The following is a 26,856-nucleotide window of genomic DNA, read 5'->3' on the forward strand; positions in this document are numbered from 1 at the left end:
GCTCTGGCTTAATGGTGATGCAGGGGATTGAACCTGGGACTTCAGAGCCTCAGGTATGACACTCTGCATAACCATTATGCTATCTAACCCTGCCTGAGGCTTTCCTTTCATAAAGATACTGTCTCTAGTTTTTTCTGTGATTTTCGAGTCACACACAGTCTGCCTGGTTTGGGGTAGGCACTATAAAAGTTTGAATTAAAACTAACCTTTGTAGGGCAGGGGAGATAATCTAATGGTTATAGAAAAGACATAAATTTTTTTTTGCGTTATCTTTATTTATTTATTGGATAGAGAAGGGGGAGGGAGTGATGGAGGGGGACAGTGAGACACTTGCAACACAGCTTTACCACTTGCAAAGTTTTCCTCCTGCAGGTGGGGACTGGGGGCTCAGTCTGGCTCCTTGCTCATTGTAACATGTGTTCATCCAAGTGGGCTGCCCCACAAAAGACTTTCATGCCTGAGGCTCTGAAGTCCCAGATTCAATTCCTGAGCCATACCTTAAGCCAGAGTTGTGCTGAGCTCTGGTAAAACAAAAAAGAACAAGACAAAAGCATTTACAAAAAAAACAGACACACACACATACACACACACACACACACACACACACACACATTTATTTTGTATATAGAGGCAGAACAATGGAAAGGAAAAAGAGGAGAGAGCCCCCAGCTCCCCACCTGTGGGGGAGTGGCTTCACAAGCGGTGAAGCAGGTCTGCAGGTGTCTGTCTTTCTCTCCCCCTCTCTGTCTTCCCCTCCTCTCTCCATTTCTCTCTGGCCTGTCCAACATCAACGACATCGATAACAATAATAACTACAACAATAAAACAACATGGGCAACAAAAGGGAATGAATAAATAAATAAAAAGAGGAGAGAACCACACCACCATACCACCATCTGTGTAATTTCCACCCTGTAGCTGGGGCCCAGGGACTTGTGTGTGGCAACATGCGCGCCCTACTGGGGGAACCACCTGCTGGCCCCATACAGTTTCCTCGTTTTCAGTGATCACCTCATGGTCATCTGTGGAGATTGTCCTTGGTGCCCCAGAGTGTGTGGCTTCCCACCCTTTCCCTTTGTTTCACTGTGTCTAGGAAGAGGAGCCAGAAGCATGCCCCTCAATTTCAGTTATTATTGGTTTCTGCTGGGGAGATAGCATATTGGTTCTGCAACAGATCTCTTATGCCTGAGGCATCAAAGGTCCTGGGTACAATACCCCCAACCACCATAAGCCTGAGCTGAACAGGGCTCTGATATTATTAATAACAACAACAATAATATTAATGTTAAATAGAGAAATATCACTGCATTTCAAAACCATAAGACTGCAGGGGCAGAGTTTCAAATGTGTGTGTGTAATTAATGAAGTTTGCCAGCACTCGTTTCTCCACATTCCTCTGATAGCCACCACAGTTTTCAGAATCTAAGAAACAGTTTAGTTAATAGGCATTTTTTAAAAAAATACTTTATTTTTATTTATTTATGAGAAAGATAGGAGGAGAAAGAGAGAGAAAGAACCAGATATCACTCTGGTACATGTGTTGCTGGGGATTGAACTTCAGACCTCATGCTTGAAAGTCCAATGCTTTCTCCACTGTGCCACCTCCCAGACCACTGTTAACACTCATTTTTGCACGTTTGTTTTCTACTAAAAGAAACAAGTAAAGAGGTGAAAGAGAACTATTGGGTGGCTTCATTCCCATCAATATGATTATAACTTGCTCCAAATGTCCCACCTGACTAACCATCACTCCTAAAAGCCATCCCTCCTCTGGGTCTTGCAGATTAAGAGACTGCAGGGAAACAGGATCTAGCATTTTCAGGGTTCCTAACTGGGAACGCACATTGACACCCAGTGACCACCCCAGTTCTCTTCCCGGCCTCCCACCCCCAGTTTGGAAACATGCATAATTGAAACAGAGAGTGGCATTATTATTTTGCTCAGGGGATTAAAAGTAAAACTGAAAATGTCCTATCAGTGCTAACATTAGCAATGAATCTCTGATTTCCCTGCCACTAGGACCAATCTTGACCTTGACTATGACTTTGTCCTCTTCCTGAGGGGCAATGCTGACTGGTAAAGCCATGAGGAGATATAGTTAAGTCCAAGATGGCTGCCAGTCAGTTAGCAACTTTGTGTATACTTTCATGTGTGAGGTAATAATGCATGATGACTCATATGATCACAGGCCTAGCATTTTCCTTTTTCACCTGTGTTTATTGAGTATTGCTCTCTGGCCCTCTGAAGATTCTGGGTCACAACTGCCCACAGGAGGATCTAATGGAATCATGTCAAAGTTGATATTTAACTTTAGGAGTGGTACTCAAACAAGTTCCAAGCTCTGTCATAGAATGACTATTTCAAAATTTCCACTGAATATGGGCAAGAAAGTGAGACTATTTTTTTTAATTGAAATACTTAGATGCAATTCTCCTAGACTCCACCCACACTTTGAGTGTGGACCTTCACTTTCCCCTTTTATAATAAACTTTATGGGTAAGGGAGATAGCATAGTTATGCAGGAACATTCTGATGGCTGAGGCTTCATGGCCCCATTACATAAGCAGTGCTCTGTTTTGTTTTTGTTTCTTACCATTTTATGTCTTTTATTATTTCATTATCTTTTATTTTATATAGATACAGAGAGGGAGAGCTAGTGAAAGAGATCATAGCACTGAAACCTCCTTCAGTGCAATTGGGAGCTGGGCTTGAACCTGGGTCTTACTTAACAAAGCCACAATTTATCCAGGTGAGCTGTTTCACCTCCCTAGCCTGAATTTATGAGCTCGGGTGAGACTGACATGCAGGTCTAGTGAACCACTGACAGGAGTCGGGCAGTAGCGCAGCAGATTAGTGCAAAGCACAAGGACCAGTGTCAGGATCCTGGTTCAAGCCTCCGGCTCCCCATCTGCAGGGGAGTTGCTTCACAAGCAGTGAAGCAGGTCTGCAGGTATCTGTCTTTCTCTCCCCCCGCTATTTTCTCCTCCTCTCTTCATTTCTCTCTGTCCTATCCAACAATGACAATAATAATAACTACAACAATAAAACAACAAGGGCAACAAAAGGGAATAAATAAATAAATTTTTTTAAAAAAGAAACATTCAGTTGTTAATTTCTCCCAGAACTTTCTAGAGAGGATGAAGTCCCAGGTTCAGTCTCCACACATCCATGAGGCAGAGCTGATAAGTGCTTACGCTAGTCTAAATAGTATGGTGGATTTAATTTTAAGACAGGAATGTGGTTTATAAACTGAATTAGGATCGTTGTTCTGTATAGTAAGCCTTCTGTAATTAGGGCTCGCATTATCATGGACAAACACTGCTTTGTGGGCATGCTGCCTTTCCCACATAAAGCTTAGCCATGGAAAAAAGGCAGAATTTGGGTGGGAGGTAGAGAGCATAATAGTTATGCAAAAAGACTCTCATACCTGAGGCTCTGAAGTCCCAGGTTCAACCCCACCCTCACCCCCCACCATAAACCAGAGCTGAGCAGTGCTCTGGTTAAAAAAAAAAAAAATTCGGTGGCAGGAATTGTGTGGAATTGTACCCCTCTTATCCTATGGTCTTGTCAGTGTTTCCATTTTATAAATAAAAACTTAAAAAGAGGCAAGATTCTGGAATATTATACACACATTATACATGCAAATCCACAGGCACATATGATGCAAAGATACCTGTATGTTACAGTCAACATTTGACTTTGAGCTGTGCTCATGTAGACAGTTCTGGCAGTCCTGGTGAAATCACTTTTACCTTTGTCCTTCAATATGAACTCCACATCCTCTCCAGGGTGAGACATTTTAGAGAAGCTCAGCGTACTTCTGTAAACCACACTAGTGCCACTCACACATCCTCTTTGTCAACACCAGTCAGAAAAGCCAGAGGTGATTCTGTCTTCCTCTTATGTTTGAGTCAAGATATCCTGGTAAAGCAACTGAACAGTGAAATTTTTTTTTAATTTTTATATTTATTTATCTATTTACTTTCTCTTCTGTTGCCCTTGTTGTGGTTATTGATGTCATTGTTGTTGGATAGGACAGAGAGAACTAGAGAGAGGAGGGGAAGGCAGAGAGGGGGAGAGAAAGACAGACACCTGCAGACCTGCTTCACCACCTGTGAAGCGGCTTCCCTGCAGGTGGGGAGCCGGGGGCTCAAACCAGGATCCTTACGCTGGTCGTTGTGCTTCACGCCACGTGCGCTTAACCCGCTGAGCCACCGCCTGATTCCCTGACAGTGGAATATTTTTATGTGATTGAAGACAAACAGTGGCTGAATATTTTTTAATTGATGTGAAATTTCCATCACATAAAATTAAAGTGTATCATTGTGTGTGTGTGTGTGTGTGTGTGTGTGTGTTGTATGCTGGCCCCACATGTACAGTTTTAAAGTCTAGACTTTTCTGAGCCCAGGAGATATCACAGTAGACAAGCATAAGATTTGCACGCATGAGACCCTGTTTTCAATCCCTAGCTCTGCATATACCAGAGCCCAAGGGACCTCTGATCTCTCTCTCATATTTACAGTTTCTAGTATGGGAGGGGGATCTTGTAGACAGGGAAAAAGCCCCACTGGTAGAATGCAGGGCTGCATGTCTAAGGCTGTGGTTGGACTTTTCATATCACATGTACTGGTGTGATGCTCTGGCTGTACTTACTCACAGATGAAACTTTTTTTCTCCTGTAAAATGGAAAAACAACCTAGGGGGCCTGGCAGTGGCACCTTTGGTTGAGCTGCTGAAATTACCACACACAAGGAGCTGGGCTCAAGTTCCCAGTCCTCACCTGCAGAGAGGACGCCTCCTGAGTAGTGAAGCAGGCCTGCAGGTGTCCCTCTTTCTCTCTCCCTCTCTTTAAATTTTATTTTTTATTATCTGTACTTATTAGATAGAGGCAGCCAGTAATTGAGAGGAATAGGGAGAGAGTGAGATAGAGGGGGTGGGTCCAAGCCCTCAGTCTCCACCTGCAGGGGGAAAGTTTTGCAAGTGGTAAAGCAGCGCTTCAGGTGTCTCTGTTTCTCTCCTCTACTGATTGCTCCTCTCCTCTCAATTTCTTGCTGTTTCTATCCAATAAATAGATAAAGATAAAAAGATTAAAGATTAAAGGGAGTCGGGCTGTAGCGCAGCGGGTTAAGCGCAGGTGACGCAAAGCACAAGGACCGGTTCGAACCTCGGCTCCCCACCTGCAGGGGAGTCGCTTCACAGGCGGTGAAGCAGGTCTGCAGGTGTCTATCTTTTTCTCCTCCTCTCTGTCTTCCCCTCCTCTCTCCGTTTCTCTCAGTCCTATCCAACAATGACAACAACAATAAGGGCAACAAAAGGGAATAAATAAATAAAATAAAATAAAAAGATTAAAGATAAAAAAGATATAAAGATTAAAAAGAAAGGAAGGAAAAGACAGACACCTGCAGACCTTCCTCACAGTTTGTGAAGCTTCTCCTGTAGGCGGAGACTGGGGACTTGAACTCGGGTCTTTCTGCACTGTAACATGTGTGCTCAACCAGACGCACCACCACTCAGCCCCCTCTTTCCCTTTCCTCTCAATTTCTTTCTGTACTGTGAAATGAAAGAGAGAGAGAGAGTGAGAGAAGAAAAATGGCTGCCAAGAGCAGTGGATTGGTTATGTAGGCACTGAATGCTAGTGGTAATCTTGGTGGCAATTTAATAAAGGAAAAAAAAAAGATTCTTTTTTTTTTTGGTCTGGGGCTTTCACACTGCGACTGTGACTAGTGGACCCTACTGTTTGTGGGTTCAAGGGCTCCCTAATGAGATACCCTGCATGGAGAGGCGCCTCCCTGCTGGTGACCAGGACTGGTGGAGTCCAGAAAGAGGAGGCCTTGAGTGTGATGGCACAGTCTTCCCTCCAGGCGCTGATGGATGAGATCCTCATGCTCCAGGATGAGATCAGCACACTGCAGTCCTCCCTGGGGGAGGAGTTGGTGTCTGCACGTCCAGAGGCCGACCCTGCTGAGCAGCTGGCCTTGCAGTCCACACTCACCGTCCTGGCTGAGCGGATGTCCACCATCAAGATGAAGGCGTCCGGGAAGCGACAGCTCCTGGAGGTAACTAACGCCTGGTTCCCTAGGGGCCCTGGGCAGCCACATCTGTTCCCCCAGTGGCGCAGACTTGCACGGAGCGGCATCTGTCCTGTCTGTGCTCACCACTTCCCACTCCTGAGAAGGTGGCACCATGTCCCTAGGAGGGGCCTTGAACAGAGCTTTGCATCAGCGTGCTGCTTTGAATGGCTTTGTTCGGTGAATATTTGTGGCAGGTGGGCACAGAGGCTGGCTGTGTTTAAATTAGAGCATTTCATGAGTACCTGTAAATAAGAGTGTTACTGATGGAGGGATCCATATATCCCTAGTCACTGCTAACTGATTCCAGCACATGGATTCATGACCCTGCTTATTGATTTACTTATTTATTTAGAAAGAGAGAAATCAAAGGGAGCAGGGGAGTAGAGGTGGTCGAGAGAGAATGAGAGACCCCTGCAACATCCTGAGTCCCACCATATAGACCACCCACAGCACTAAGCAATTTTAGGCACATTTTCAGTTTGACCCAGTCCACACCACTCCCTACTGTCTTCCAGACTCTGAGTGCCATTTCCCTCATCTTATACCATTCCTTTCTTCTCTTCCTTGGTCAGTTTCTCTCATTCACATTATCTGTTTGACCTTGTAAATAAATGATCTGAGAACAACTTTATCAAGTCTTGGTGTACATGAACTCATTGGTGAAGCTTTTAAAAGAATACTAACTTGGGGCGTCGGGCAGTTGCGCAGTGGGATAAGCACAAGTGGCACAAAGGGCAAGGACCGGTTTAAGGATCCCAGTTCAAGCCCCAGGCTCCCCACCTGCAGGGGAGTCGCTCTTCACAAGTGGTGAAGCAGGTCTGCAAGTGTCTATCTTTCTCTCCCCCTCTCTGTCTTCCCCTCCTCTCTCCATTTCTCTCTGTCCTATCCAACAACAACACCAATAACTACAACAATGAAACAAGGGCAACAGAAGGGAATAAATAATAAATAAATACTAAAAAATAAATCCTTAAAAAAATAATACTAACTTGGTCTGGGGAGACAGCATAATGGTTCTGCAGAATAGTTTCATGCCTGAGACTCCAAAGTCCCAGGTTCAATCCCCAGTACCACCATAAACCAGAGCTGAGCAGTGCTCTGATCTTGTTCTCTCTCCCTCTCTCTCTCTCTCTCTCTCTCTCTCTCTCTCTCCTCTCTCTCTGTCTTTCTGTCTCTGTCTGTGTACTCTTCTCATTAAAATAAATATACTAACCAACTCAAGGCTCATGTCTAGACATTCTGGTCTACTGCTCTGGGGTCTAATCTCTGTACAGTTGTTTTTATTCTTGTAAATTTGGCAGGCCACCAGGATTGAGGACTGCCCCCCAGTTCTGTTGACTCCTAATGATTACACCTGATAATGCTCTGAGCTGCGTTCTGCTTCACTCCATAGGAGAAGTTAAATGACCAGCTGGAGGAGCAGAGGCAGGAGCAGGCCCTGCAGAGGTACCGTTGTGAGGCCGACGAGCTGAACCACTGGCTCCTCAGTACCAAGGCCACTCTAGACACTGCACTGGGTGCACCCAATGAGCCCATGGACATGGAGGCCCAGCTGGTGGACTGCCAGGTATGAACATAGTGGTGAAGGACTGTGCTGATGTCACAAAAAACACTCTTTAGCTGTAGAAAACATAATGACCTGCTCTGGCTATATTATTCTTCACAATCTCTGTACTTTGTGTATTTAAAATATGCATTTATTTACTTACTTAGAATAGAGATAGAGACAGAAGTGGAGACAGATGGGGGAGATAGAGAAAGAGATAGACACCTGCAGCACTGCTTTACCACTCATGAACCTTACCTCCTTCAGGTGGGGACTGGAGGCTTGATCTCAGGTCCTTACACACTGTAATGTGTGACTCCAGATGTACCACCACTAGACTCCTACTTTGTATATTTAGAAAGTAGGTAAAAAAATAATGGAAGCTTATCTATTATATTATGTAGTATAAGTTTAATTACAAATTATAAGTTTATATAAGACATTATTTTATTCCTGTGTATACATAACTGCTCAGCTCTGGCTTATGGTGAGGTGGGGGATTGAACCTGGGACTCTGGAGCCTCAGGCAAGAGAATCTCTTTGCATAACCATTATGCTATCTATTAAATTATAGGGATAAGCTTACATGATAAGTACAAACTGTGTGAATTTATATATGTAATATTTTTATTATTATGTATAGATAAGCTGGTCATTAAAAGTTTATAAAGGTTTAAATGAAGTCTAAGCTTGATCTTAATCTTTTTGAAAAATTATACTAATCATATCTACTCTTAAAAAAAAATCTTCAGTTCTGGGGCCAGGTAGTGGTGCACCTGACTGAGTGCATGCTGGGGGGCCAGCACCAGCAGCTTATTAGGGTGTCCTGAAAGATGAGTTGGCGAGAATGAGATGAGAGACATGTCAACTGCTTCAGGAGCAGGAGAGAGGCAACTTTGCCGTGCTCAGGCAGAACTTTATTTTATAGTCTCATAAGGCTTAGATCATTAAAACAAAAATCACCAAGGTATAGATTATTAAAACAAAAATCACCATGGCTTTGGTCACTAATACAAAAATCACCAAGGCTTTGATTATTAATACAAAAACTACCAAGGCTTTGGTCACTAATATAAAAATCACCAAAGCTTTGATTATTAATACAAAAACTACCAAGGCTTTGGTCACTAATACATAAATCACCAAGACTTTGATTATTTATACAAAAATCACCAAGGTTTTGATTATTAAAACAAAAATCAATCACCAAGTGAGAACAGTACAGGTAGGGAACACCTCCTGCTTTGTGGAACATTCACATTCCAGGGGCACTTTTCTCCCTAGAGATCACATCACAGCTTCTATGTCTTTTGTTATTCCTATATCTGTGTGCGAGGCAGATGTCCTATTGATTAAGATTAATATTCTACCTGTATGTTTATGCCACCCTCTTGTCCCTATGCATCAGAAACTGTGGTTCATAGAAAGTTCAAGCTTGTTATGTTTCTAGGGGCCTTAAACAAATTGAACAGCCCATTTTTCATAAAATCTGTTCCACTGTTTGATCAAGGAGTTTTGTTTTGTTCCTTACTGAGAGGGCACCAAGGTGGTGCTGACCTGGCCAGCCTCTCTATGAAGTTAAGCTCTCTAACTGGAATCCATCTTCTGTGTATGCTCACTGTGTGACCTAGGTTCTCGTGTACTATTCCTGCATAAGGAAGTGGGAGCATAGTGGTGGGTGGTAGATTAAAAGGCCCATTGTATCTAGGCGGGTACTATGACTTCCCATTTATTAATGATGCTATGTAAGGTGGCCCCTCCACAGTGAGCGATTGAGGAGAGCCCAATCATAACGTGCTAGGTCAAAGCCGGGTTGACGCTCGCAGGGGTCTGTGATGAGGTGTTTGTTCTTGACCTCAGCTGACTGCCAGCTCTGTTTCCAAGAGACTGGAACAGAGAAGTTCAGTGTAGGCGTAGGGGACCAGATTGGGTGACGAGACGTCAAGCGTTGAACAGGGTGGGCAAAGATATCCGCGTAGATTGGCAGGTCCGGTCGAGCGTAGACGTGGGAAATGAACTTAGATGATGCCGCGTCCCGACGAATATCTGGCGGGGCGATGTTGCTAAGAACTGGCAGCCATGGAACCCTGGGGTGGAACAGATGGTTCCAGAAATTATCCTCATGGAGGAATATAATTTGGAATCGACCAAGTGGGCATGGGGGCTACGGAACCATCCTGGGGCACAGTATTCTGCAGTGGAATAGCATAATGCCAGAGATGATGATCGTAGAGTGGAAGCAATCGCGCCCCATGAGGAGCTGGCCAGTCTTGCAATGATGTGATTCCTCGCGCCCACCTTTGCTGCAGTTTTTATGAGATGTTCGTGAAATGACAGAGTGTGATCGAGAGTAACGCCAAGATAGACTGGCTGGGCTTCATGCCAGATTCTCGTATCGCCAAGCTGCACATTAAGCTCACAAGAGGCCAAGGCATGGTGTAGATGGAAAACAGATGATACCGTTTTAGCAGTGCTAGGAATTAGTCGCCATTTTTTACAGTAATCGGATATCAGAGACATGTCTTTCGTGAGTGTTCCTTGAGGATGTCGAACTTGGATGCCTGAGTTGCACAGCAGATGTCATCGGCGTAGATGAACTTCCTTGAAGAAGTTTCTGGGAGGTCATTGATGTAAATATTAAATAGCGTAGGAGCCAGAACAGAGCACTGGGGGAGGCCACTTGAGACAAGTCTCCATCTGCTAGACTTGTCACTCAGATGTACCCGGAAGAAACGATATAGTGTTGGCCACCCATGGAGGCAGGCATCTTGAGATCTTGACCAGGAGACCACGGTGCCAGACCGTGTCATAGGCTGCTGTGAGATCAACAAAGACAGCACCCGTCTTTAAATTCTTCTGGAATCCATTTTCAATGTAAGTTGAGAGGGCCAGGGCTTGTTCGCAGGTAGATCTTCCTGGGTGGAAACCAGCTTGGGCGGGTGATAGGAATTTCTTTGTAAGATGAGAAATACGTGACAGAAGCCGCCTCTCAAGGAGTTTATAACACACGGAGAGGAGAGAAATTGGTCTATAGCTGGCGGCCAGTATTGGGTCTTTCTTTGGTTTCAAAACCGCTATAATCTTCGCACGATGCCAAACTTTGGGCATAGACTCAGATTCCAAGATGTGGGACAGGAATGAAGCGAGCCACTTCTTTGCCGCGGGGCCCAGGTTAAGAATGAGTTCTGGGGTGATGTTATCATAGCCAGCAGCTGTTCCCGGTTTAACCCTCTTCAAAGCGTCTTCCAGTTCAGACAGTGTAAAGGGAGAGATTTTTGGAGATGGACAAGATAACCGGAAGTGGGATGACCACTCATGGGAAATTTCTCTTTTCCAGACTGGGTTGATCTTAGCACGTCCAACTTGAGTTAGGTGACTGGCCACTGAGTTTGGAGATACGGGAGGATGGGAGACGGGAGGGGGTTGGCTACCGGCACCCAGTCTGTGAAGAAGCTTCCAGGCCTTCCTACTTGAGTGGGTGAAGTTCAGACTTTCTGTGAGTTGTTGCCAGCGGGCTTGGCGTGCTGCATCCAGGGAGGTAATGAGATGGTCAGCCACATCTGGGTCGCCCGACTCATCATACTGCTTTAGTAGTTGCTCGCATTCAGCATCAAGACAAGGCGTATAGTTAGCACGTCTCCCACGAGGAATGGCTTGAGAAGCTGCTTTGAAGATGGCTTGGCGGAAGCGCCTGTAGGAATCTTCAGAGGGGATAGAGTTAATTGGAATTGCAGGAATAGATTTGTTGGTAAGATCACTGAACAGACGCCAGTTTGCTTTCCGAAAGTTCCATCTTAGTTTCTCCGAGCACAGAATCAGTGGGAGCTGGAGACCAATGTCGATGATAGCTGGGCAGTGATGACTGTGCGGGAAGATCTTGAGAACTTGTCTCGTAGTGGGAAAGGCTTGGGCATTGACTGTGCTAATCCAGCACAGGTCGGGTGACGAGTCTTTATTCCATCTAGCACTGTGAAAAGAGCCTGGCTGTTTGGGATCGTATAATAGGGAGATTCATAATATTGATGATTATAATTAGGGTCCTTAAGTGAAGGGCAACTTATCAGTGTGTATTCACAGCATTGTTTTTCTCTGTCTTGCTGCCTAGGGAATAAAGAACAGCGTGTGAGTGTTGTTTTTTTAACCCAGTGTCTCTTTTCTGCAAAGAGACAGCTATTTTTATCTTTCTCTTCGAGCACTTGAAATTACCACATGCTCAAGCGCTTCAAAAGTATGTATGATCATTACTCCCACCTCTCTATTTTTACACTCTCTATTCTTATACTCAGACATAAAGTCCAGGATCCAGATAACATATTTTCAGCACTTTGCAATGTATTAAGATGGTATTGTGACCACAGCTTCAGAAAGCTGGAGGCATATGGAACCACACACATAAATATAGTTTCTCAGCCAATTCAAATCTTATATCGGAACCACCTTTATCATCGTCACTGTGTCTGTTACACAGAATTTGAGTCTCCTTGTGTATTTCAGGGCCCTGCATACTTTGCTCCCATGGATCTTTTTCTCCATAAAATACCTGCAGGGGTCTGGATATAGTGTACTTGGTTGAGTGGACAGGTTACAATGTGCAAGGACTGGGGTTCAAGCCCCTGGTTCCCACCTGCAGGGGGGAAGCTTCATGAGTGATGAAGCAGGACTGCTGCAGGTGTCTCTCTCTCTGTCTCTCTCTCTCTCTCCCTCCCTCCCTCTCCCTCTCTACCTCCTCCTCGCTTATTGATTTCTGGTTGTCTCTATCCAATAAAACTAAAAACAAACAAACAAATGAATAAAAGCCTGCAGTAGAATGGGAGTGATAGCCTAAGGGTTATGTGAAACCGAAGGGTTATTCTTCAGGTGAAGGACCTGGGAAGGGTGTTGGTCTGGGCTGGCTGGGCGAGTGGGCGTCAAGTCGCTTTCTGTGGTTGCAGAACATGCTGGTGGAGATCGAGCAGAAGGTGGTGGCCTTGTCAGAGCTGTCGATTCACAATGAGAACCTGCTTCTGGAGGGCAAGGCTCACACCAAGGACGAAGCTGAGCAGCTGGCTGTCAAGTTGAGGAGCCTCAAGGGCAGCCTCCTGGAGCTCCAGAGAGCCCTGCATGACAAGCAGCTGAACATCCAGGTGAGAGCTGCTCCGCCCCCCACCCACCCACCCATCATCCCCACAGCGCTGCCAGGACAGCTGAGCCATTGTGGCTGCAGGCCCGTTGCTGCTCTGAGCCTGTGTCTGACGGGAATGACTAATGTGCACGACTGCTTTGTGCAAAATTCCACCACATTTTCAAATCAATGTTTCGAGGCCTATTTGAAGCTGTAGATGTGTGAGAACGGTGTAGAACAGGAAATGAAAAGAATTGGCAATATAGCAAATGCACCCTAGATTCAGGCAGGAAGTATCTTGACAGCAGGGGAAGCTCTAGGCTCTGCTGTGTTTTCCTTTCTCTGTCTCTATGTCTGAAAGAAAACAAAGAGTGAAAAAAATGTCAACCCAAGAGAGGTGAAATTACAAAGGTGAACTATGGTGAAATTGTGAATGTGAAGATAAATGTACTTTTTAGTACAGTTTCTCTGAGGGAGATAGCATAGTGTTTCTGCAAGAGACTTTCATGCCCAAAGCTCCAAAGTCTCACTGGTCGCTACAGTTGATTGATTTTAAATATATATATAAAATATCTTCCATATATATCATATATATATGACATATATATATGGGGGGGTAGGGCACTAATGCAATAGTTAAGCGTGCATGGCGCAAAGTGCAAGGACTGGCATAAGGATCCCGGTTCAAGCCCTTGGCTCCCTACCTGCAGGGTGATCACTTCACAGGCGGTGAAGCAAGTCTGCAGGTGTCTATCTTTCTCTCCCCCTCTCTGTCTTCCCCTCCTCTCTCTGTCCTATCCAGCAACAACAGCAGCAATGACAACAGTAATAAGGATAGCAAAAAGGGTAACAACAAGGGCAACAAAATGGGAAAAATGGCCTCTAGGAGCAGTGGATTCATTGTGCAGGCACTGAGCCCCAGCGATAACCCTGGAGGCAAAAAAAAAAAAAAAAAAAAGAGGAGGGGGAGAGGGAGAGAGAGAAGGGAGATAGGAAAGAAAGAAGGAAGTTAAGGGAAGGGAAGGGAAGGGAAGGGATAGGAGAGGGAAGGGAAGGGAAGGGAAGGGAAGGGAGGGGAGGGGAGGGGAGGGGAGGGGAGGGAAGGGAAGGGAAGGGAAGGGAAGGGAGGGAAGGGAAGGGAAGGGAAGGGAAGGGAAGGGAAGGGAAGGGAAGGGAAGGGAAGGGAAGGGAAGGGAAGGGAGGGAAGGGAGGGAAGGGAAGGGAAGGGAAGGGAAGGGAAGGGATAGGAGAGGGAAGGGATAGGAGAGGGAAGGGAAGGGAAGGGAAGGGAAGGGAAGGGAAGGGAAGGGAAGGGAAGGGAAGGGAAGGGAAGGGAAGGGAAGGGAAGGGAAGGGAGGGAAGGGAAGGGAAGGGAAGGGAAGGGAAGGGAAGGGAAGGGAAGGGAAGGGAAGGGAAGGGAAGGGAGGGAAGGGAAGGGAAGGGAAGGGATAGGAGAGGGAAGGGAAGGGAGGGAAGGGAAGGGAAGGGATAGGAGAGGGAAGGGAAGGGAAGGGATAGGAGAGGGAAGGGAAGGGAAGGGAGGGAAGGGAAGGGAAGGGAGGGAAGGGAAGGGAAGGGAAGGGAAGGGAAGGGAAGGGAAGGGAAGGGAAGGGAAGGGAAGGGAAAGGAAGGGAAGGGAGGGAAGGGAAGGGAAGGGATAGGAGAGGGAAGGGAAAGGAAGGGAAGGGATAGGAGAGGGAAGGGAAGGGAAGGGAGGGAAGGGAAGGGAAGGGAGGGAAGGGAAGGGAAGGGAAGGGAAGGGAAAGGAAGGGAAGGGAGGGAAGGGAAGGGAAGGGATAGGAGAGGGAAGGGAAGGGAAGGGAAGGGAGGGAAGGGAGGGAAGGGAAGGGAAGGGAAGGGAGGGAAGGGAAGGGAAGGGAAGGGAAGGGAAGGGAAGGGAAGGGAGGGAAGGGAAGGGAAGGGGAAGGGAAGGGAAGGGAAGGGAAGGGAAGGGAAGGGAAGGGAAGGGAAGGGAAGGGAAGGGGAGAGAAGGGGAGAGAAGGGGAGAGAAGGGAAGGGAAGGGAAGGGAAGGGAAGGGAAGGAAAGGAAAGGAAAGGAAAGGAAAGGAAAGGAAAGGAAAGGAAAGGAAAGGAAAGGAAAGGAAAGGAAAGGAAAGGAAAGGAAAAGAAAGGAAAGGGAGAAAGAAAGAAATGCTAGAGCACTGCTCAACTCTGGCTTGTTGGGGATTGAACTTGGGACATTAGAGCCTCAGGCATTAAAGTCCTTAACAGAACCATTGAGCTATCTCTCCAGGCCTTATTTGCAGTTTTAAGCAGGGTGGGCCTCCTCCCACAAGTTGCATTTAAATGCCTGAATTTCTCGATGGACTCCCTGGCAAAGGGGGAAGCAACACAGCCTCCCAAGTGGGGTTACTCCTGATGTGTTTGAGGAGCCCAGCGTGACTGATTCAATAGCCAACAACCCTACGTTTTTGGAAAGTGACCAGACTAATTCAGATGATACCAGGCTTACTTGTCATTTGTTAAACTTCTTTAGGACCCTTCCGCTGAAGGCAAAGAAAGGGATGGGACCTCAGGATTAAATTTGGGGGTCAGACAGGAAGTTGAGGGCTTGACAAGTGGAGACTAATGAAGGAAGCAGGCCCAGTCAGAACCCTGATGGACTGACTCAGGGTCAGAGAAACAGCTGTTACTCAGTTCACCACTGCAAAGTATAGGCATGGTAGATGGCATAATGGTTATGCAAAGAGAGACTCATGCCTGAGACTCCAGAATCCCAGGTTCAATCCCCCCACCCTACAATAAGCCAGAGCTGATCAGTACTCTGATAAAAAAGAAGAAGAAGAAGAAGAAGAAGAAGAAGAAGAAGAAGAAGAAGAAGAAGAAGAAGAAGAAGAAGAAAAAGAAGAAAATTACAGGCAACACCTCTAGATCTTTCCCAAAAAGAAAATCTGGATTTATTAAAGTTTTACACACCAGACAGAGCACAACCGAGGGAAGCCACCAGCCAGACCTAGTTCTAGGCCCTAGCACTGGAATGCGCACACTCTAATTTTCCCGACCTAACGCCACAACCAGGTAGCAATATTAGGCAGGCAGGCAGTCTGGGGCAAGATCAATATCTCTAAACTTAATTTTTTTTTCTGTTGTTGTTTGTTTTTACCACAGCACTGCATGGGATTAAACCTGGGACTTCTGAGTCTCAGATGTGATAACTGTTTGTAGAACTGTTTCCCCTGGGAGTCGGGCGGTAGCACAGTGGGTTAGGCGCACATGGCACAAAGCAAAGACAGGATTAAGGATCCCGGTTCGAGCCTCCAGCTCCCCACCTGCAGGGCAGTCACTTCACAGACGGTGAAGCAGGTCTGCAGGTGTCTTTCTCTCCCCCTCTGTCTTCCCCGCCTCTCTCCATTTCTCTATGTCCTATCCAGTAACAATGACACCAATAATAACTACAACAATAAAACAACAAGGGCAACAAAAGGGAATAAATATTTTTTTAAAAGCTTAAAAATAAAAAAAGAACTATCTCCCCTGCACAAATATGTATATTATTTGCTTTATTTTAATGAGAGAGTGGGAGAAAGACACACACACCCACACCCACCGGAGCCCTGTTCAGCTCTGGTTTATGGTGGTCCAGAAGATTGAACATGGGACTCTGGAACCTCTGGCATGATAGTCTCTTTGCATAATTATGCTATCTCTTCCATCATCTCTAAGTCTTTCAAATCAGTTTTCTCAGTTAAGAAATAGGGATACAAATAGTATTAACTTAAAAAATATTAGGAGTCCAGCGATAGCACAGCGGGTTAAGCACACACAATGCAAAGCACAAAGACCGGCGTGAGGATCCTAGTTGGAGCCCCCAGCTCCCCACCTGCAGGGGAGTCGCTTCAAAGGTGGTGAAGCAGGTCTGCAGGTATCTTATCTTTCCCCCTCTGTCTTCCCCTCCTCTTTCCATTTCTCTCAGGTTTTTTTTTTCTTTTTCTTTTTTTTTAATTTTTATTTATAAAAAAGAAACATTGACAAAAATAGGATAATAGGGGTACAACTCCACACAGTTCCTACCACCAGAACTCCGTATCCCATCCCCTCCCTTGATAGCTTTCCTATTCTTTATCCCTTTGGGAGTATGGACTCAGGGTTATTATGGGATGCAGAAGGTGGAACATCTGGCTTCTGCAGTTGCTTCCCCACTGAACATGGGTGTTGACAAGTCGATCCATATTCCTAGCCTGTCTCTCTCTTTCCCTAGTGGGGCAGAGCTCTGGGGAGGCAGGGCTCCAGGACATATTGGTGGGGTTGTCTGCCCAGAGAAGTCAGATTGGCATCATGGTAGCACTTAAGATACAATTTTTTACCAGAGCACTGTTCAGCTCTGGTTTATGATGCTGCATGGTATTGAACCTGGGACATTGGAGCCTCAGGCTTCAGTCTCTTTGAATAACCATTATGCTAACTATCCCTGCCCTATATATATAATTATTATTTTTGCCTCCAGGGTTATTACTAGGGCTCAGTGCCTGCACCACGAATCCACTGCTCCTGGAGGCCATTTTCCCCCTTTTGTTGCCCTTGTTGTTTATCATTGTCATCGTTATTGTTGTTATTGCTGTCCTTGCTGCTGGATATAGGACAAAGAGAAATCGAGAGAGGAGGGGAAGACAGAGAGGGGGAGAGAAAGATAGACACCTGAACTGCTTGCGACCCCCTGCAGGTGGGGAGCCTGGAACCAGGACCCTTATGGCAGTCCTTGCGCTTCACGCCACGTGTGCCTAACCTGCTGCACTATCGCCCGGCCCCCAAAATATATTTTTAAAATTAAAAATGAGAGAACAAAAGCATCTCTCTGGCACATGTAGTGCTAATAATTAAACTCTGGACCTAGAGTCCAACGCCTTATCTTAATATGCTACTACCTCACAGTCCACTAACTCCCATGGTTTCTAATGCCAGTCATGGCTCACAGTAAGTCCTCAAAACTATAGCAATATAATGGATGTACCTAAGGTACAGCTCCAAGTGTTACAGCTCCAAGGTGTTTCAGCTCTAGGGTGCAGCAGAGCCAAAGGATGAGTCTGAGGCCGAGGCCATGTGGAGGGCAGGGAGATACTTCAAGGCAGCAGAAGTCTGCAGACTGCTGCCAAACTAGATTGTCTGCCTGATCTGGAAAGCCACTTATATTCCCTTCAAGCCCAGCACAGGGTGCATGATTGGTTACAGGGTAGTTTTGGAAAAGGCACGTTTTGATTGGTTCCAGGGTTCACTAATCAGGTGTGTGCAGGTACAAGGGTAATGTGCAAACGGATTGGTCGCATTGTGAGTCATCAAGGTGCATATAAAATGAAGGATGGGGTGGACTGGTTTCATTCCACGCCCAATCCAGGCCACCAAGGTGCTAGTAAAAAGTGAAAAGTGAAAGATACAATTTGGTTGGCTACATTCTGCAAAAGGAAAAGACTCTACCTGATTGGTTACATTTCTAGTCGCCTAGGTTTGTGGAATGCGGTTGGACGGACCGTCCGCCTGTCTGTCCACTGTGGAATTGGGGGAACATTTCATTTCAGGGAGTGTCAGAGAGAAATGAACCAGCTTTTTCGAAACCATGTATTTTGAGAGAAACCCACAGCTTGGAAGGTGAGACTATACTGAGCACGGCGAAGGCCACCTCCAGTGCCTGGTGTCCCTCCCTGCCCCCTGGCTTCATAGATTCTTAATATTTGAGTCAAGAGCTGACTATATAAGCTCTCGAGGACACCATTGTGTGACTCGTAAATGGGGAAGCATGTAGTGTTTTACTCCCTTGAATTTGGTCATTGTTTACTTTGAAGATATCTCAAAATTCCATCATCTTTTAAGAGTTCCCAGTATATAAAATATCAGTACTTCTGGGGGTTGGGTGGTGGCGCACCTAGTTGAGTGCACATGTTACAGTGCACAAGGGCGGGGTTCGAGCCCCTGGTCCCTACCTGCAGGGGGAAAGCTTTGCAAGTGGTGAAACAGGTCTGCAGGTATCTCTTTCCTCTCTGTCTCTTTCCCTCTCTGTCTCCCCTCCTCCTCTCAATTTCTGGCTGTCTCTATCCAGTAAATAAATGAACATAATAAAATTTTTAAGAAAAAAAAGAGTTCAAGATTTCTTTAAAAAGTCAATACTTTTTTTTAAAATCAGAGCTTAATTTTTTAGTGGTAATGATTAAAGGAGCCCTGTTTATATTTACCATTAGTATAAGAAGGAGTTTTTCTCTTTGTGTAGAAAAACTTTATTTGGAACCAGTGAAATAGCTCACTTGGAATAGGGATTGCTTTGCCTGATGTAGGCTCCAGCCTGACCCCAACTACATTGAAGGAAGCTTCTTCGGTGCTGTGGTTTCATTCATACTCTCTCTCCTCTCTGTCTCTATGTGAAACTAAATAAAAAGGGTTGGGTTTGGCACAACTGGTTGAACACACACATAGACTCCTGCAAGGACCAGGTCAAGCCCTTGTTCCACCTGCAGATGCTAAAGGGAACCTCACAGGCAATGAAGCAGGGCTGCAGGTGTCTCTTCTCTCTCTCTCTTTCTCTCCCTTCTTTCTCAACTTCTCTCTGCCTCTATTCAAAATACATACACCTAATAATACAGGTTTTTTTTTTTTTTACAAGATTTCTTTGAAATTGACCTGAAAGTAACCAATGTTGATTGGAAAAAATCATTTTCCACTGACTGTAGAAATCAGTGTTGCGGGGCCAGGTGGTGTCGCACCTGGTTGAGTGCACATGTCACAGTGCTCAGGGACCCAAGTTCAAGCCCCCAGCCCCCACCTGCAGAGGGAAAGCTTCAGGAGTGGTGAAGCAGGGCTGCAGGTGTCTCTCTGTCTCTCTCCCTCTCTGCCCCCCCCCCCCATTCCTCTCAATTTCTGTCTGCTTCTATCCAATAAATAAATAATTTAAAAACATTTTTTTTTTTTTTTAGAGAAATTGGTGTTGCTATGCTTGGAGCTTGACTGATGCAGGAAAACTGATAAGTCTTGTGTTAAGAGCTCCTTGTCACTTCTTATCTGCAAAGTGGTTTTACCTATTAAGCTCATTCTTTTCTTACTAGACTTATCCAACAGCCAAGGCTAAAATAGTTCTCTCTTACAAGGAATTTGGACTTGGGGAAGGGCCTGTAATCTCTTTAGTTTAGTGGTATCTTCATCAGGAGTCTTGAGTCTTTTTTCATATTTTATCTCCTACCAAAGGAGCAAAGCAATTTGTCCTATATACAGATGAAAAGCATTATGAAGAATTGCTTTGTTTAATGTTTACTGTTCCCCAAATCCTCCTTAATCTTCCTAGGAATCTTCCTGACAAAATGAGTTGGCATTCTAGAATTTAAAATAATAATAATAATAACTTATGTAGCCCCACCCAGTGGGGGGTTTTAGGAACCCAAGCCTTACTTCCCAACCCCTGGATAGGAGTGAAGGCTGTTTATCAAGCCTCAGGATAATTACTATTATTTTATTCTCTCTGTATCCACCTTCTCCTCCGAGGGGGAGGATAGGGTGATATTTGAGCTGGTGTCTTAAGACTTTTTTTTTTTTTTTTGCTTCCTGTGGTCTAAGTGTTATGCTTCCAAATGACTAAATCAGTAAGAGAAAAACTCACTGAAAAATTGAAATCTAATCACATAGTCATCTAGCTGCCTTTGATGCTGAATCCATTTTGGGTTTTTTTTTCCTCAGGCTATAGATTTAATTTGTGAAATATGACTCTTCCTTGGGTTTTAAGCCTTGGAATCTGAACATGTGTCTGTGCATGTAAAGAGGGTTAAGCTCTCTGTAAACTGACATGGGCTTTGTCCTGTTTCCAAGTGCAGATTGGGTGTGAAGAATTGGAAGGAAGAGCTCTCAGTCAGACAATAGGAACCTGAGCAGCAGCAGTTAGGAGCAGGGCTCTGAACAGCAAAGCTTTGCTGGTGGACAAAGCAGAGAGGAAGTGGCTGGACCCCACAGAGGATTCAGTGGGGTTGGGGCCAAGGCTGCTGTTTTGTCAGCTGGGAAGCTCTGATTGGGCTGCAGCTCTGACTTATTTGGGGTCATTCCCTGCCAGTCCCTTGTGACCTGCTACTTCATGCTGACCTGGAAGAGTCAAAGCTTTCAGAGCTTTTTTCTGGGTGGATGGTGCCTTCTTGGAAGCAGAGAAACTGTGTTATGCAGAAATTGTTTGTTTGCTTGTTTTAATGCCACCAGGGTTATCACTGGGGCTTGGCCCCTGCACTGAAAGTTCACTCCTCCCTCCCTCACTTATTCCTTCCTTTCTCCTCCTCCTCCTTTCTTTTTAACTTAATAGGACAGATAAAAATTGAGAGAGGAAGGAGAGATAGACAGGGAAGATGAAAGAGAGTCACCCACAGCCCTGACCCACAGGCTTACTAAGCTTTCTTTCTGCAGGTAGAGGGACCTGGGACATGACCCTGAGCCTTACACATGCTGACACAGGTGCTCAAGCAGCTGCACCACTACCTGGCCCCCAAAGATTGCTTTTGAAAAGCCCATACGGTTAGAGATCTCGCTGGCTTTATGAAAAGTTTCTTGACTGCAACATGCAATGTAGTAAGAAGAAAGATGGCACGAAATTCAGATGTGTTTATTTACAGTCAGAAAGGGGATGAGCCATGTTAATAGCACAAGGGCGGTAGCCCAGCGGGTTAACCACAGGTGGAGCCAAGCTCAAGACCTGCATAAGAATCCCTGTTCCAGCCCCCGCTCCCCACCTGCGGGGGGAGTCCTTCACAAGCTGTGAAGCAGGTCTGCAGGTGTCTATCTTTTTCTTCCCTCCTCTCTCCATTTCTCTCTGTCCTATCAAAAATGACAACATCAACAACAACAACAACAATAACTACAACAATAAAAAAAAAACAAGGGCAACAAAAAGGGAACATAAATAAATATTTTAAAAAGAGATTACTTCTGGCCAGGCGTAGTCCCTGTGGGCAAATCACAGGAGATATATCAATGTAGATTACCTCACCGAAATGATCTGGAAATTCTAGACTGATGGGTTTAACAATGACGCTTCTGTAAGAGGTTGGAGCCCTGTGTCAGGGGTTACGTTATGGTGGAGCCTGCCGTCCAGAGCTCTAGTTTCGTTGCATAAATTGTACCCTAACACGAAGCTTAAACCAAAGTTGTGGTGAGAAAGACAGGAGTTTATTACCCTAGTGGGCAGGAGAACTGAATCTCTTCAGAAAGTTTCCCTGCCCCAACAAAGGAACAGCACAAGTTTAAATAGCATTTTTCAACAGGTTATTCCACGAGACATTTTCATTTCAAAGGAGCAGGACAAGATGAAAGAACTTTAAGGGGATGTGTCAAAAAAAAAATCAACGTGTTATTTAGATGCAAAGCAACTAGGCAAAAGAGGATATGGAACTTATCTTGGGCTGGAATGGTCCCTCCCCCAGGTGCAGGCCTTCTTATCTCAAGGGATGGCCCCTGGTGCTGCTCTGCTCAGCCTGTGGGGGTGGGGGGCACCAGCAGCAACTGCCCCATTTGTCATCAGACAACAAGAGAAACTTGAGTGCAGGTTATATTAAGGAGTTACGCATCTATTTTCTGCCTCAGTTTAAGCCTGTTTTCTTCTAAAATAGGTTTAATTAATGAATTTGTTTCTTTTTGATGGAGTTTAACTCAAAAGCACTGGGGCGTGGGGGTGAGTGGTGGTGGCAGAATCTTTCATCTTGATTCACAGGGCATAAGGGGTTAATAGGGAAAAGTTCAATCTCGGTCTGTTGTTGTTTGTTTTTTTTTTTCTTAACTAGGGGATTAATGGTTGACAGTCAACAGTAAAATACAGCAGTTTGTATATGTGAAACATTTTTTCAGTTTTCCGAATAACAATTCAATCCCCACTGGCTCCTCTGCCATCATATCCCAGGATCTGAACCCTCCCCACCACCCCGGAGGGTTTTACTTTGGTGCAGTACACCAACTCCAGCCCAAGTTCTGCTGAGTGTTTTCCCTTCTGATCTGTTTTTTCAACTTCTGCCTGTGAGTGAGACCATCCCATATTCACCCTTCTGTTTCTGACTTAATCTCACTTCACATGATTTCTTAAGCTCCAAGATGAGGTGAAGAAAGTGCATTCCCCATTTTTAATAGCTGAGTAGTATTCCTTTTTGTATATATCGCACAACTTATTCAGCTACTCCTCTGTTGTTAGACACTTGGTTGCTTCCAGGTTTTGGCTATTACAAATTGTGCTGCTAAGAACATAGGTATACATAGTTTTTTGTTTTATGTTGTTTTTTTTTTTTGATATGTGTGTTTGGTTCCTTAGGATATATTCCCAAGAGAGGAATTGCAAGGCCATAGGATAAGTCCACTTCTAGCCTTCTGAGAGTTCTCCAGACTATCAAGCCCTGGGAACATTCTCTCACAAGGGTAAAGGGAGCAGTGCTTCTGTTCCACAGCTACCTGGGACCAAGCTCTTGCTCTTTCTGAGGTGCCAACTTCCTTCCCCTGGAGGGTCTTTGCACCAGCTGCTCCCATGTCAAGAGCATCTTCGGGGACTCAGTGCATCCTCTGACAAAGGATGCCTTCTCACACCAGCCTGAGAAGTCCTTGCCTACCACTTTCATCACCTACAAATCCCAGGAACAACTGAATAGGAAAACAAATATTGATTGACAAGGAGACAACTTAAGTGGGGAAGCTAGCTGGGTCAGCATAGGCTCTAGCATAAGCTTCCCAAAGAGGAAAGATGGGTTTGACCTTACTTTACAATAATGTAAAAGTCTACAGACTTAAACTTCTTCCAGGAAGGCTCATGCATATTTATAAGTGAGAAATGGTGGACATATGGAGTCATCTACAGGGTGTATTCAATCATACGTCTCATGTAGAGAAAATGACAAAGAAATGTCATCGGTGCATGTTCTTATTAGCATGGTAATGAAGAGACAAGTGACTCAGTGATTCTCAGTCAAGAAGGACTCTAGCTTGCAGTGGAGACTGACCAATTCTGTCCAGTCTGGACTCCCAAATCGTTAGTATAAATGTATGTTTCTTGTCTAATCCAAGTTAAGTGATTTGTTGTTGAGCACGGGCCTTGGAGAAGAGAGAGAGGAGGGGTCCGGAGCGAAGAGGAAACATAAATCTTTATTTGCGCTGGCACCTCAGAGTTGGGTGCTAGAGAAGCAGGTTGGACCACATGGAGGTAGTGAAAATGGCCGCCTCACGCAGTAACCTTTCCTGCATCTGAACACCTGAGTGAAGTGCTGGCAAGAGAACGAGGTGTGGAAAATGAAGGGCTTTTATAGGAGTAGCTTTCATGAGAATGGGAAGGGGGAGGAGTAACCATAGCACTCCAGGATAGGATGATAACTCTCGTCAGAATGGGAGGGGGGAGGAGTAACCAGAGCACTCCAAATATCAGGGGGATATAGATAATGCCCTGAGGGCACAACATGGCTGAACAGGCACTCCGAGAATGTCCCAACTCTCACGGGAACTAGCAGTAGCCTGAGGGGACCACATGGCAGATGTGACTGCATCTGCACAATTTTCTAGCAGTGATTGTCTCTCGGGAAGGACTTGTCATATTGTTCAGTCACACTGTCCAAATTACAAGCTGTCAGCCAGTGTGTAGTTAAGTTTTCTTACTTCATCCTAGGGAGTCTGCCTTAGTTTTCAGGGGAAGGAAAGGGTGCACAGAGAAGTACAGTTTTTATTGTTTGATTTTACTTTCTTTTTTTTTTTAAGATTTTATTTATTTATTAATGAGAAAGATAGGAGGAGAGAGAAGGAACCAGACATCACTCTCGCATATGTGCTGCCAGGGATCGAACTCAGGGCCTCATGCTTGAGAGTCCAATGCTTTATCACTGCGCCACCTCCCAGACCACTGACTTTCCTTTCCTTTTGTTTCAATTATTTTTTTATTATCTTCATTGATTGGATAGAGACGGCCAGCAATCAAGATGGAAGGAGGAAATAGAGAGACAGAGAGACACCTGCAACATTGCTTCACAACTCGCAAAGCTTTCACCCTGCAGGTGGGGACTGGGGGCTCGAACCCAGGTCCTTGCACATTATCACATATGTACCCACCCAGGTGTGCCACCACCCGGCCTCTGATTTTACTTTCTATCTTTCCCTCTAGTTTCTTTTTCTTTGTAGTTCCTGTCATCAGGGTTTTCATGGCTCAGGCCAACTTTTTGGGGTAGAAAGAAGAGACGAGATGTTCCAGGTGATGGAGCACCCAGTTGGGTGCATGTTATCCTGCACAAGGACCAGGTTCAAGCCCATGCTCCCTACCTGCAGGGGGAAACTTTACAAATGGTGAGGCAGTGCTGCAGGTGTCTCTATCTCCCTCGCCCATCTCAATTTCTCTCTGTCGTATCATATGAAAAGAAAAAAAAAGTGAAAAAGAGAAAAATGACTACCAGGGATGGTGAATTCATAGTATAAGCACTGAGCCCCAGCCATAACACTGGTGGCAGTTAAAAAGAGAGAGAGAGAGAGAGAGACACACACAGAGGAACAGGGAGCACTTCGGTCATACTGACACTTCCTCTGGTGCCAAATGAAGCCAACTCAAACCTGGGTCGTAGACATGCTGAGCAAGGCACCTTCCCAGGTGAACCATCTTGCTGGCTTCTAGTTGTTTTTTTCCCTCCTTTTTAAAGGTATTTTTATTTTCTTTATTTTTATGAGGGGGGGGAGAGGGAATGTGTGTGTGTGTGTGTGTGTGTGTGTGTGTGTGTGTGTGTGTGTGTGAGAGAGAGAGAGAGAGAGAGAGAGAGAGAAAGTGCATAAAAACCTGGCCACTGCTAATCTCTAGCATACATAGTGCCAGGGATCAAACCTGAGTCCTCATGCTGAGTCCTGTGTTCTACCACTGAGCTACCTCTCTCTCTCTCTTTTTTTAGTATTTATTTATTTATTCCCCTTTGTTGCCCTTGTTGTTTTATTATTGTAGTTATTATTGTTGTCATAATTGTTGGATAGGACAGAGAGAAATGGAGAGAGGAGGGAAAGACAGAGAGGGGGAGAGAAAGGTAGACACCTGCAGACCTGCTTCACTGCCTGTGAAGCGACTCCCCTGCAGGTGGGGAGCCGGTGGTTCGAACCGGGATCCTTACGCTGGTCCTTGCATTTTGCGCCATGTGCGCTTAGCCCACTGCACTACCTCCTGACTCTTGACCTTTCCCTGTAGGTCTTCTCAGTATCTTAATTTATCATATTAGCTAGTTGCATGGGGTGGGGTAGATAGCATAATGGTTATGCAAAAAAGATTTATGCTTGCCTGAGGCCCAAAGGTCCCAGGTTCAATTCCCCACACCACCATAAGCCAGAGCTAAGCAGTGCTCTGATTTAAAAAAAATAATAATAAAAATAAAACAACTAACTAATTTCATGTTTCCTCAGCACAACCATTTTCTGCTTCTCTCTTGGTAGAAATATGCCCAGGGTTTGACATAACGGTTGACGCACATTGGGTATAAAGCAAGTTCTTAGTGAATTGATTTTATTAAGGTGTGTAAGAACACAAGTTGAAAGACTTTCATTCAGAATAATTCTATTTTGATGTGTAGCCTTTTAGAACCTTTCAAATCCCATCAGAATAATCAAGTAAAAAGAATGAACTCCTGCCTAGGTTATGATTTAACTATGTTTGTCTTTCTCTTTCAGCCAAATTCAATAAAAACCAGTGATGACAGGACCTGGTAGTGGGGTCTGGTCTTGGTGGTAGTAGAGTGAAGGCATTATTTTTCTTTTCTGGGATCTTTCCTCTTTAATTATTATATAACTTCACTTGAAAGGCTTTTTTTTTTTCTTTTTTTACATTTGTAAAATGTTAACCAGATGTGGTAAAAGACTTCTCAAAATGTTCTGACAGTCATAGCTTTGAAAGAAAAGCTCAAAAAGTTTTGCCACATTATAGATCTGTTTATTGTATTGAATAACCTATACGCATATGAAAAACAGATGCACTTGTTTGCTTTTCAATTCAGTTCTAGGAAAGATTTAAATCCAGTGGGATGGCTTAGTTTACATAGACTAGGATTTGGGATAAGGCTTTCAGCCTGTTTAAGTGCTTGCGAATTGAGTTTCGGTAGTTGGACACATCCTGGGTTCTACTCTCTAGCCCACCACCATGGGAGTACCATGCATCATACCAGGAAAAACTCCAAGAACAATGGAGA

The 26,856-nt window shown here is 45.0% G+C and overlaps 1 protein-coding gene across 2 annotated transcripts in view; it reads left to right on the forward strand.

Moving 5' to 3' along the window:
* Positions 1-26,856, forward strand: part of SYNE1 (spectrin repeat containing nuclear envelope protein 1) — a 606,430-nt gene that overhangs the window by 390,019 nt on the left and 189,555 nt on the right. The window contains exons 96-98 of one of the 2 annotated variants that reach the window (XM_060205315.1): positions 5,862-6,056; positions 7,465-7,638; positions 12,549-12,740. In XM_060205315.1, the coding sequence (XP_060061298.1) occupies positions 5,862-6,056; positions 7,465-7,638; positions 12,549-12,740 (561 nt within the window). Of the gene's footprint in view, positions 1-5,849; positions 6,057-7,464; positions 7,639-12,548; positions 12,741-26,856 lie in introns of both variants that reach the window. The other variant, XM_060205316.1, reaches the window with a different exon arrangement.

This window comes from Erinaceus europaeus, chromosome 13 (genome assembly GCF_950295315.1).
Source record: "Erinaceus europaeus chromosome 13, mEriEur2.1, whole genome shotgun sequence".
Taxonomy (NCBI): domain Eukaryota; kingdom Metazoa; phylum Chordata; class Mammalia; order Eulipotyphla; family Erinaceidae; genus Erinaceus; species Erinaceus europaeus.